Source organism: Micromys minutus (assembly GCF_963924665.1).
Source record: "Micromys minutus genome assembly, chromosome: 8".
Classification (NCBI taxonomy): Eukaryota; Metazoa; Chordata; class Mammalia; order Rodentia; family Muridae; genus Micromys; species Micromys minutus.
Window position 1 is genome coordinate 55,439,676 of NC_137977.1, and position 12,344 is coordinate 55,452,019.

The window sequence follows — 12,344 nt, forward strand, 5'->3', positions numbered from 1 at the left end:
TTAACCCTCACTGCAACTGTGGTTCTTCCTGCATGTCTGCAAGCCAGCCTTTCTTTAAAGAAGGTGGCAGACAGCTTTGCTGCCTTTAAAGAAGGCACAGTTGTGTTTTAAAGTTTAGTTTACTTATCATGAGCTTATTTCATTCAAACTCAGTTTAGAGGTTTACTTATATCTGCTTTGTTACATGTAAAGATTTAAGAGTTTGAGAGTCACAACCTATCCATGCACATACTCATGCAATTCATATGTACTCCCAGAAGCATATAGACACATGAACACATGCACACACATGCATCTATTCATGCATATGTATATGCACACATACTCATACCATAGAGAAGATGGGAGGCGACTGAGGAAAACAAAAAGGTAATCAGTCAGTCAGGGCTAGGAGAGGACACAGTTGCATCTGTGAAGATCTTCCCTTCTTTCTGAGGCTGGGACACAGAAGGTGCTCAGCACTAACAGTGAAAGGAAAACCTAACTCAGACTAACAGCACCCTGAAGTATAAGCAAACTATTGTTTCGGAGAAGTAACTCATTGAATGGTGAGATCACAGGAAATTCCATTCTAGGACCTTTGAACTTTGGCGCCATTACTTTGTAATGATGATAGTGACACCTCAGCCCCTCTCTTTGTTTTTGAAGACATGGTGATGTGTATGTGGACTCACTATGTCTGTTTGAATCTGAGTTTTCCTAGAGTACCATTCCTAGATGAAACCAGTAGATGGCAGCTTGGAAACATCCACTTTAAAATGGTTTTCTGTTTGTTTTTGTTTTCATCTAAATCTATAAAGAGTTGATATGGAAATGTTCCTAAATGTATGAGTCTAGCTAGACTTATAATTGGAAAACCCTTCTTGGGCTCTAAAATAATCTCGTTTGAAAAGATAGAAATGGTTCAAGGTTGTATTCTGATTCTTTTGCTTATTGGAATTTGTGATCAACTTTATTTTTGAAGAATTTATAAAAACCAAACTATAAAAATCAAAGCAAGAGACGAGGTTGCTCTGTGGATCATTGTGACCTTTAGGATGATAATCACCTGGGAGACAAGGCTGTTTCCTTCTTGGTATAAGCACAGAGATATGGAACAGGATTTTCACAAGTCCCATGGGTTTAAACTGGGGTACTGAGAATGCCAGTGGCTTTGACACTAGGTTTGTTGATGGAGGAATGATGTCAAACCCAGACCTGGATCTGGGTTGATTGTCTAGCAGACCGTTCATGAGAGGGAACCGGTGTGGCAGGAGTTAGCAGGCTGCATTGCTTGTTGAGCTGGCATGGGCTCAGAAGTGACTGAGTGGAACCACGGCTTTCCTCTAGCTGCAGTCAGCCTGTGCTTCTGCAAAGCTTCTAAGTAAAGATCTTATTCCTGCCCAGGATCTGCTGATTCTCTCCATATTCCAGCTGTAGTGTATGCTCCCCAAGTGAGCCCTTGGCTAAAAATCAGCTTAAGCTTATCTCTTACTTGCTAATATTTTCATCTATAGGTATAATTGTTTTCTGATACCCCATTCCCATAAACTAAGTTGTTTACAAGCTGACAGTTCTGTGGCTTGACAGCCCAAACTGTGCTTAGTCTTACTAGGCTGAAATCAGTGATTTCTGGACCATCTTACCTTTAGGAACATTTTCTTGATAAGAAATTCACTATGTGTTCCAGAGCTGTTCTCCTCTTGGCTGCTGAACAAGGGCTGCTCTGTACTCTTGAAGGTGACCTTGTGGTCCCCACTACTGACCTGCAGTTCCCACTACTGACCCATAGTTCCCACTTGGCTTCTTTTTGTACTGTCACATTGTTCTCTTAGAAATCAGCTTCCTTGTGATTAATTAGTGATTCTATGATTAGTAACCAATTATAGAGCAATATCCCACAGTATCTACCAATGTCATCCAGTCTTCCTGGGGGAAAAATATATACAAGGATTATATATGGATGCCGTGTAGTCTTGGAGAACACCAGCACATTTGTTGCATAAAGGCAAGAAGTCATGTTCAAAGTAAAAGAAACTCATCAATAGGCAATAGAGCTCAAGCTAGACCTCTTCACAAGGGGCAGTGTTCTTCACCCTGCCTTCCTGATCGCTCATTCCCAGGATTTGTTCCTCATGATCTGACCTTAGTGGTGAGCCTGCCAGTATGACTGATGTGTGTCTCCTTCTTACCCCTCTTGACTGCATGGGCAGGTGTTGGACTCTAGCCTCATTTGACGTAAAGAAACTGTGTAGGTCAGAGGTCAGACTGGCAGTGAACTGCTTTCTTCCTGTCCATTTGAACACTCATTTAGGATCTGGAGGTCTGTTAGCGATTTTTTTGTGCTATTTCTTTTGGTTAAGAAAAGATAGTGTTTTTGTGGCTACACAGTGCCTATTACCATCCTTACTTTGGACACAGTGTTATTTCAAGGTTGTAGAACAGAACGGACTCAGCAGCTGGCTAATCTCCCAGGGATCTGAGGAGTCCTCCAAGACATGCTTCCTCTACCTGTCTGTAATCCTGGGTTGGGCAGTGCTGCAGTCTGTCTGCCCTGGTGGGAGGAAACTGCACTTTTTTTTTGTACAGCCCTGAATTTGTCTTGTTACTGTGCCTTCTTCACCTCTTTGCCTGGATTCTGACCATCACCTGTCTACTCATACAACAGGGTATGGCTGTTTTCTGTGTGGGGCTAACCTACTCTCTTCCTCCTGGCTTGCTTCTGGATGTCCGTTTGCCCTTACTTTCTCAGGAGCTGGTCTCATCTTCTCCCCTGTGCTTCACGGAGCTGTAGAACATTCTAGTGGACTCTGTCCTTGGTTTTGTTTTTCATCTAACGATCTAGGACCTTCTTTATGATGTAGAATCATTTTCACTTTTGATGTCACCTTGCAGTCAGCAAACTAGAGAAGTTCTTGTTATGGTCTTGCCTACTGGGATCATCTCAGTTGGATAGATTGTCTTATCTCTGTCCTCAGTGCATGGGCTTCAGGGGTCCTGGCCCCTCTCTGCTGATCTAGTCTCACAGTACTCCTTGGTCCTGGCTCAGCCACAGACTACCAGGGCAAGTTCAGCACATGTCTCTAGTGGGCCTTCCCCTCCTAAGTTGTTTCCTTTACTTTTCCAGGCCGTCTCCCCCACATATCCTTACTTCCAAGTTAATTCTACTTATTTTTAAAGTTATAACCCCAAATCTTCACATGCTTGAAATTCTTGAAGTTGAGGAAAAGGCCACTAAAGGTCATGTATTTTTTTCAGAATCTCTTGAGACAAGAGGTAACCACCATTAAACAGCCTGTCTGTCATTTGTTTTCTGGTGAGAGCACTGTCTGGTTTGTTTGTATTTGGGAAGCCGAAGGAGAAGGAGGTGTGCCTTTTTGTGTGGTCCTTGAGGGGGTTGAGTTGTCATAGTTTCATTTTTATTACTGAATTTTCAGTTTCATTTCCTTCTGTTTTTGAAAAGGAAACAGGAAGAGCGAGTCCAACAAGTCCGCAAGAAACTGGAGGAAGCACTGATGGCGGACATCCTGTCCCGGGCTGCGGACACAGAGGAAGTAGACATTGATGTGGACAGTGGAGATGAGGCATAAGAATATGATCAGGTGAGCCACGCCAGGCGCTGCACAGAGGGAGGCAGTAGAGGGAAGGCCTTTGCTTTCACGATGTTTTCCCTTTGTAGCCTGCTCAACACTTAGAGGTCCTACATGTGCCCTGCTCTGCCTTAAGGACCCATAAGCTATCATGTCTGTCCTAATTCAGGGAGGACATGGTTGCAGTAGCCACATACCCAGAAGGGATACTTCTTCTGGTTCTAAGTGGTGCTGAGAAAGTGGTAGGTGTCTTGAAAGACAGCAGAGAAAGGAGAAAGGACTCTTGGTTTGGGAGGAATGGCTGACCTATTGGCCTTCTGGGGGAAGCCCCTCCCTCCTTCCAGATATGGCAGTGAGATAAGCAGAATCTTAGCAGTAGAGTCTTCATGCTGTGCAGTAAATACCGAGCACAGAAGAGAATTGACAAGTATAACATGGCGTTACCTTAAAGATGCTCTTGTGTGCGGGTGTTCTGTTTGGCTGAATGCTCACATCATGCTTTGGTGCCATATTATGCTTCCTAACTTCTGTCTTATATCTTGGAAAGATCCATTTTGCTTTCAGGCACACATATTCCAGTGGCTTGTTCCCTTAGAAACCAAATCTGAGAGGAGAGACAGCAGAGCACAGCATTTTCCATGCTGCAAAGGGTCAACAAAGAAAGCTGCCCTGCAGAAGGCTGTTTGCCTTGGCCCTGGAAGATGAGTCGAATCGATTCAAGCAAGCAGAGCACAGTAGAAAGTGTCTCGTGCAGAAGGGTCAGCAGAGAGAAGGTTCCTTTCTTCAGAGAAGGGATGTGAGGTGGGGATGTCTTGTTCCTGTTGCCTAGGGAGCATTGTGGATTGTGTGGGCAGCAGGCCCAGTGGGAGGCCTGTGAGTCATGGTGCAGAATTGGAGCTTGCTCACAGTCTTACAGAAGGTAACTAATGTGATCAGATTTGCGTGTTTGGTGTAGAGTAGAGAAGGCATGGAGGCAGGGACCAGTTGGAATGTTGCAGTGGTAGTCTAGTAAGGGACAGTGGTGGCTTTCTCAAGGTGACAGGAGATGAGCAGGATCTTACATGTGGTAGCTGCTTGTAAGTGAGCTTGAGAGAGAAGGGAGAGTGAGGTTTCCACTGGAGCTGCTGCGTGGGAGTCCTGTTTGGTGCAGGGACAGAGCACAGGTTGAGAGTGGAGAGAAGATGGGTTGTTGGCATCAGCTTCCCTTTCCTTGGGTGCCTCGTTTTACTTTAATAGTGATACCCATGCCCTGATGACACTGCGACCATGTCATAAAGATAACATAGTGCCTGTTGTTTCTGTGTACAGAGGGCAGTAGCATGCAGCATGCAATTTCCCTGCCGTACGGATTGTTTAGATCCACTGCAGTCCTATTTAAGTCTTTATTTCCTTACTGGGAAAGTCTGGCTCAGTCTTATTTTAAGCCTTTTATTTCCTCTCTGAGGACAGGAAGACACTGTGTTGACATTTTAGACATTGTTTTACAAGCTGAAAGGATGCACTGTAGGAATCTGATGAGTTTGTTCGGTGTGTGTAATATTTCTCAGAGAGAGAAGTGTAGAGCATGTTCCTTTGGTCTGAGGCCCTAACCACAGTGTCTCTGGAGCAGTAAGAGAGTCTGCGTGGATGGTGTTCCCATGGCAGTCTGTGCAATCTGGGGCAGCACACCTCTTCTGTCAGGTTTTTTCCTTCTCTTTCAGAACTTACTCCTGGACAGTCAGGAGTGGCATAGTTAAGATGTAACAGACCTTAGCTTCCTAGGTGATGACTTTCTAGAGTGCTTTGGGGGCAGAACTCAGACAGAACATTGATATTGATAAGCAGGTGTTTAGGCACCTTTCCCCCCATGTACAGGAGCTGGCACCTGCTCAGAATATTGAAGAATGGTTAGAATTTTAATTAATTCTTTTAAAAAATGGCCATTATTTTGACATGCTCAATAGGAAAGACTTATGCATATTTATTATGCATTATTATTATGATGATGATGATGGTGATGATGATGCATATTATATTCTGACCTCAAGAAGATATTGTTAGACTAGGCCAGTAGGTTTGTAGCTTGTGGAATACTTAGGATACTTCACAATTATTAAAACTATACTTCCATAATTTACTCATTTAGTCTATATGCATCTAAAATCCTTAATAACCTAGAGCAGGCCTACACACCAGAGTAGATGTTCATCCTTATGTGTAGAATAGATGGTGCTCTAGCTCATAGCTGGAGAGAAGGTGGGGCTGGCTCATAACAGACTGTCTCTGACTCTTCTAAGCTTTAACACCGTCAGCTTTGCCAGCCTCCTCATGCTGTGCTCTTTCTAACATTCTGTGTATACAAGGATGGCATGCATTCGTGTGTTTATTTAGTTAAGTAGCATACTGAGGTCTTCTGTACTACTTAAATCTTACAGTGTAGATCAGTACCCAGGTTCTCAGCACTTTAAGAATGATTGTGGAAAGGAGATGATGATAAACACTAATGTGAGCTGAGAATGAACTGGATTAAAGGTACAAATGGCTCAGTGCGTGGTTGCATGGTATCATCCTACGGAGCTAGGAAGACCCAGCACATCTGTGAGTGCTCTGAAGTAAAGTCAATCATTGTGAAGTACAAGATAGCATTATTAAGTCAAATTTTCTCAGAAACACGTCGGGGTTTAGCTGTTGTCTTTTGGGATATTTTATTTCTATATCCCGTGAGTTTCCTTTTTATTTAGTTTTAGATAATTGTAGACCAGAAATATTGTGCAAGCAAGTGATCTGGGATTAAGAGTACTCTGGATGAAATTCTGGAATGTGCGGATCTTGTGACTTAGGGTTTTAGCTGTCACTGTCTGCAGCTCAGCGTTCTACCAGGGCTGTAAGGATGGGGTTCTTAGTCTCTCTGACCTTTTCACCTAGGAAGTCATTGTTCTTTTGTCTTCACAGGTAACTTTCGACTGACCTTCCCCAAGAACAAATTGCTAGAAATGGAATTAAAACATTTTTACCGGGTTTCGCCTGTTAGAAAAAGTGTACCTGAGCACATAGCTTTTTAATAGCACTAACCAATGCCTTTCTAGATGTATTTTTGATGTATATATCTATTATTCCAAATGATGTTTATTTTGAATCCTAGGACTTAAAATTAGTCTTTTATAATATCAAGCAGGACCCTGAAGATGCAGTGGAGCTTTTGATGCCAGGTGCAATCTACTGGAAATGTAGCGCTTATGAGAGATATTTGTTCCCCCAGTTTTAATATAAACAGATCAGGAGTACCAAATAAGTTTCCCAATTAAAGATTATTATACTTCACTGTATATAAACAGATTTTTATACTTTATTGAATAAAGATACCTGTACATTCTTCCATCATCACTGTAAAGACAAATAAATGACTATATTCACAGACTGGTTGGAACTTCTTCTGTTAAAGATTACATACAGTAAGAGTCCCCTGGATAGCATTCCTGATAAACTTTGACCCTGACCCTCAGTGTGGTATTGGAGGTGACAGGAAGCAGCTGGCATAGTGTGGTGTGCCTGAAGGCTTCTCTGTGTGACGGTTTGCTTTCCCCAGAAGCTTCTCATTGGCTTCTAACAGACAGCTTTCCTCTCTTACCATGACTAGTACTTTGGATAGCGTTACACAGTAGGGCTCTTCCTACCTGCGACATGAATTAGTGTACAAGGCCATGGAAGGTGCTGTGCAAAGCTCCGTTTGTTCTGACTAGAATGTCTTCCCGTTCTCGTGTCCACAAGCTGACAAGTCAGTAGAGTCCAGCAGATCCTTTGCCACAGTGAGAGGCAGCCTCTAAGACATAGCTTCATGAACCAGAGCATGATACTTTGCTAACCAGCAACCTTTCTTCTGTTAAAAACTCTAAGCCTAACTTTCTGACCACTTAAATTGCTTGATACTTCTTTACTAAAACTACCATTGACTTATTTGATGAGTTTTTAAATGAAAACATACCTAACTTGATCAGAGCCAAAGACAAGCAGGAATGGCTAAGAGCAAATTAAAGGAAATGATGAAAAATGGAGCCAACACACTGCTCCTTTGTCGGTACAGTGTTTGTGCTTGTGTGCTGGACCTGTGCCGTGTGTACATTTTAAATGAGCATACATGCTAGGCATGCTTGAGTCCCTGCGTTCAGGTCTCAGCACCAAAAAAGAACAAAATAAAATTAGGCCCAATGTAATGTGGTCAAGGTTGTAACCACCTGTGTATCCTTGTGTCCTGGGTCCTTTTCCCAGGACCTCCAGTCCCCTTTCATCCCCAGGGACAAAGGGAGAGCAGGATCCTCAAAGCCATGCAAGTGGCTGGCTTTGGATAGCTTCAGTAGTGATTGTGGCTTCAGGTCACATGTCCTATTCTTTTTACAGCACACTCCAAACCATTTTACAAAGTTGTGTACACACATCTGTTGAGGGCAAACAGACCGTGTCCATACTACAAAGCTTTAGCAGTTTTTCTTTGTATACTTTGCTCAGGTAGAAAACAAGGTGTGAAAGCCATCAGAGCATGGCCTCGTAGTGATCATCGCTCAAGGCCGCAGTGTTCCAAGCACACCTGCAGGACATGTCCAAAATCAAATTCATCATTTTATCACCACATACCTACCGTCGTCTTGGATTCTTCTCCTTGGGTCAGTGTTGACTTCAGCTGGACAAGGCAAGGAATACAGAAATGGTGCTGGAAGGGGCTCATTTTCTCACTTGTAGCATTTGTCAATCAGTCCTGTCTGAATGCTGCATTATAACCACACCCCTCAGGCCCTTCTTTCCACAGTCACTAGGTTCACAGGACCCTTCTTTTCTCCCTCTGGGCCCTGGAATAGCTTTCTTTTTCTCAGCTGTTCCTTGTCCCTTCTCCTTCTTTTTTCTCCAAAGAAGCAGCAGTGGTTACACCCTCCTCTGCTCGGATTTCCCCAGATGCCTTTAAGTGCAGCTTCAAATGTCAGAACATGAATTCTGCAGCCCGAGAGCCCATGTATCACCCTAGTCAGGGCCCCCAGTCTCTGAGTTGATTCCTCCTCCGTGAAAAACAGAAATAACAATACCTACCTCATAGAGTTGTGAGAATTCCATGAGATGATGTTTGCAAGGTGTTCAGTACCGTTCCTGGCACTTAGAAGGTCAATGCTGTCGCCACCGTCTTTGTTGCTTTCAAGAGGTGCTCATGCATAGTCCTGCCTGTGGCTTCACGTTCAGTACCTCCTTCCTTTGTAGAGATCTGTGTTTGATTTGTCGACTCTTTGTCTCTTGAGTAGAATGTAAGCTCCGTGAGAGCAAGGCTGTTTCGGGGTACAGCCCCAGTACCGCACCTAGCTATGGCACGCCTTCACACACACACTAAGCATTCATTCCCCTTTCAAATAAGGAAAAAAAAATGGAAGAGCCATCAAAAGACTCTGTGTGATCTCCTAAACAGTAGTCTCATCCTGCTACGATCCTGTCACCTTTCATTCGAGAAAAGCCACACCACCCACTCCTTTGAATTTCCTCTGGGCTTTGGTGTTTGTACACCTGTTGTCCCCTTTGCTTGCCTGTCCTCATGGCGAGTAAGGGGCAGCTCAGTGGCTACCTCGTCCGTGGTGTTGCCCCGATTTCTCCAGGCGGATGCTCTTCCCATTGCCCGGGATCTCCCTGTCTTTTGTAAATACCTCCTTGGAGGCAGCTTACTGTACTGTAAAAAATGTTTTGCATGTTCGTCTCTAGTATTACCCTGTAATCCAATTACCCTGAGCTGGTGGCTCTCCATCTTCAAGCCCTCGGGGGCCTTGAACAATGCCTGGAATGTGCTTGTTAATAAGTATTTGTTGAATGAAAGTGTGAAGGCCATTAGAAAACATGTTTTATCAAGACACAGAGTGCCCAATGGCTTCCAGGATTTTCTTTTCTCTAGAAAGCATTATATAATCGCTGAATGTAATATTGCTTAAAATTTAAAAACAATACCAGTTTAATATAGATCTTCATAAATGATTGCGAAAGGTAGCAGAAGCGTTGTGTTCTTCCAGATGCTATAGAATCCAAAAATCACTATTCGCACTATTTCCACAGTGAACGCTATGAGGAGATGCGCAGCAATAAATTTTGATGCTTTAAAAAAACGTTTGTGTGAATCATCTTCCATACCTTAATGCATGAAAGAAGGCTCTGGCTTCCTGGACACGAAGGACTCCAGACTGGGTTGCAGGGAACTAGGGCTTCCAGAGCATCGTCCTAACACCCTCACCACTCCTAAAGCAGATGCTCAGTCCTGGTGCTGCTCTGCCTGGGCCTCCAGACTCAGGAGAAGCACCTGCGATCTCAGGAGACCCCTGCCTCCCAGCCTGCAGGGCTGCCCTGCATCTGTCACCTCTGGGATGGGAACATATGTGACCCCTATACGCAGTACATTTCAGTTGTCTATGGAGGAGGGAACATCTGTCAGCTTCACACATCTGGCCGTGCCAAGAGGAGCTGCAGAGCTAGGCCTGGCAATGCAGGGGATAAGCTGCATGTAGCAGAAAGGCTGAGGCAGGTGAAAAAAACTTCAATTTGTAGAGAGTATGTCCTAGAGTAATAACACCTTCAGTTTTTAAAAGGGTGATAAGTAGGGAAATTTTTTTATTTCATCTTAGAGTCTACAACATAGCATTTTTACAACCTGACACTTTTTACCACCGCCAATGACACCTTGAAATTTTAACCGTATAAAGCAGGTGCTTATTTTTATTCTCATCCAAGAGTTGAAGAACCTAGGACCAAGGCACATAAATGCTTTCTCTCAGTTAACATGAGGCAGGGAGTGAATTTGAACACAGTGGTCTGTTTCCAGAGCCATCCACCTTCTGCATTGTACACCCCCTCAACTCTCTGACAGAGACTAACACAGGGGCCACATAATACAGTAAGCCTGTGCCTGACAGCCAGTGCCTGGCAGAGGGCCCTGCTGAAGCATTGACAGAGGACTGGAGAAATCTTAGGGTGGCTTCTTACCTAAGAACACTTCTTCCATCACAGACTGTAAGGATCATTTTTCTGTAGGCATAGGCTGTTTTTCGGGTTTACTTTCAGGTTTTGTGACTGTGCACCCCCGTGAAAGAATACTTAAAGTTGGGTATGCCTGCAGGGCATTGAGAGTAGGAATATTCGATTCAACATTTATTTTCATCTCAACAATTTGGGATTTTTTTTTTTCTATAAATAAGTGTTTTACTGTGAACGTATTGGCACATGGTTACAAATCCAAATCGTAAATAAACCTAAGTTTGGGATACAGGCTTTTATTCTTGAAAGGACATGAAAGCAGTTTAAGGCCATTGCTCCCTCCCCAAAAGAGCTTCCTCTTGTTTCTGGAGTTAAGGGGGCTGCTGATATGTTGCAGTAACACGCATACTTTCGTGACTCTGTCTTTCTGAGGTCATTTCTGCCACTTCTGTGGAATTCTCAGCAGGGAATAAAACACAATGAGCCATCAAGGATTGGCCCAGGAAAAGTCCTGGAATGGTTACTGGTCTCCCTCTGTTCTCACAGTCAAAGTCTTCTGTAGCCTAATTCCTACCGTAACTTAATGGATGAAAGCTACAAGTATACCTCAAGTTCCCCACACGGCAAAATATTTCACGAATGCTTGCAATTTCTTCCTTCTAAACAAAACAAAATAAAACCCAACTAAATTAAAAACCGCACACCAACAGCCCCAGGTGATTTTTATTTTACTCTTTAAACCTTTATTATCAATGTGAAATTCCTTATATGTAATAATCAAAATACAGTGTAATGTCTCTTCCCCCTCCCTGCCCAGATACATCCTTTCTATTTCTCAACCATGGTGACGATCATAGGTATTTATGACATAAAAACATGAGCCCTTCATGAGAGCAACCTTAAAGGTGATTTTAAGGGGTTGGAATTGCTTTTTGGGAGATCTACCTTGATTCTTGCTGACTCCTTTTACTGGGAGAGACTAGAAGTCAAGGCTGTGCATGTACATTTAGGGAGCTGTCTCTCCCCCTGCCCCCCAGCATGGGTTATTTTTATTCATTCATTCATTCATTCATTCATTTATTTATTTATTTATTTATTTATTTATTTATTTATTTATTTTTAAGAGAGAGAAGGGTTGGAGCTGGGTAGGCCAGGAGATAGGGAGGAGCTGGACAGAAGTGGGGGAGGGGAAATTGTGATCAAAATATATTACATGAAAAAGTTTTTTTTTTTCAATAAAAATGTCAGCTCTGTACATGTGTCTGTGCGTCGGTACACTGTGTGTTCAGGCACCTATATGTCATGGTACATATGATTTGGCTCTCTGCCTCCGTAATGGGGTCTGGGAGTTGAATTAAGGTCATATGTCTTGTTTGGCTAAAACTTTAACCTGACAGCCTCCATTCCATCTACAACCCCCTTCTTCCCCTCCCCCTTCATTACTCACAGGCTCGCTCACTATGGTGTTGAACAGTAGCAAACTGCAGTGTTGCCGCTATGACTATGAGAAGAAGCCAAACCACTAATGCCACCAGAGTTTTGTCACTGCTGTGAGAGGGGGACAAATTAGTCACCTAACACCGAGACACAAACACCAGAAAGAAATGGTATTACTCAGTGAGCTAAAATGCTCACCTTCCCGGCACTCCAGGGTCCCTCAGTGAACAGTTAGTGTGTCAGCTTCCCACCGCTGACAAAATGTCTGAGATGATCAGCTCAGAAGCCCGAGGGGCTCGCTTTGGCTTGCCTTCCTAGTCCTGGAGGTCTCAACCTTTGGACCTGTGTTACTGGGACACACACACACACACA

General features: G+C 43.5%; 1 protein-coding gene across 1 annotated transcript in view; it reads left to right on the plus strand.

The window, feature by feature from the left end:
• MBD2 (methyl-CpG binding domain protein 2) overlaps window positions 1–7,240 on the plus strand; it is a 56,400-nt gene extending 49,160 nt beyond the window's left edge. Inside the window, exons 6-7 of the mRNA XM_080920311.1 lie at window positions 3,443–3,581; window positions 6,501–7,240. Coding sequence (XP_080776437.1) covers window positions 3,443–3,569 — 127 coding nt within the window. The 3' untranslated portion in view covers window positions 3,570–3,581; window positions 6,501–7,240. The remainder of the gene's footprint in view (window positions 1–3,442; window positions 3,582–6,500) is intronic.
• Window positions 7,241–12,344: the final 5,104 nt, after the last annotated feature.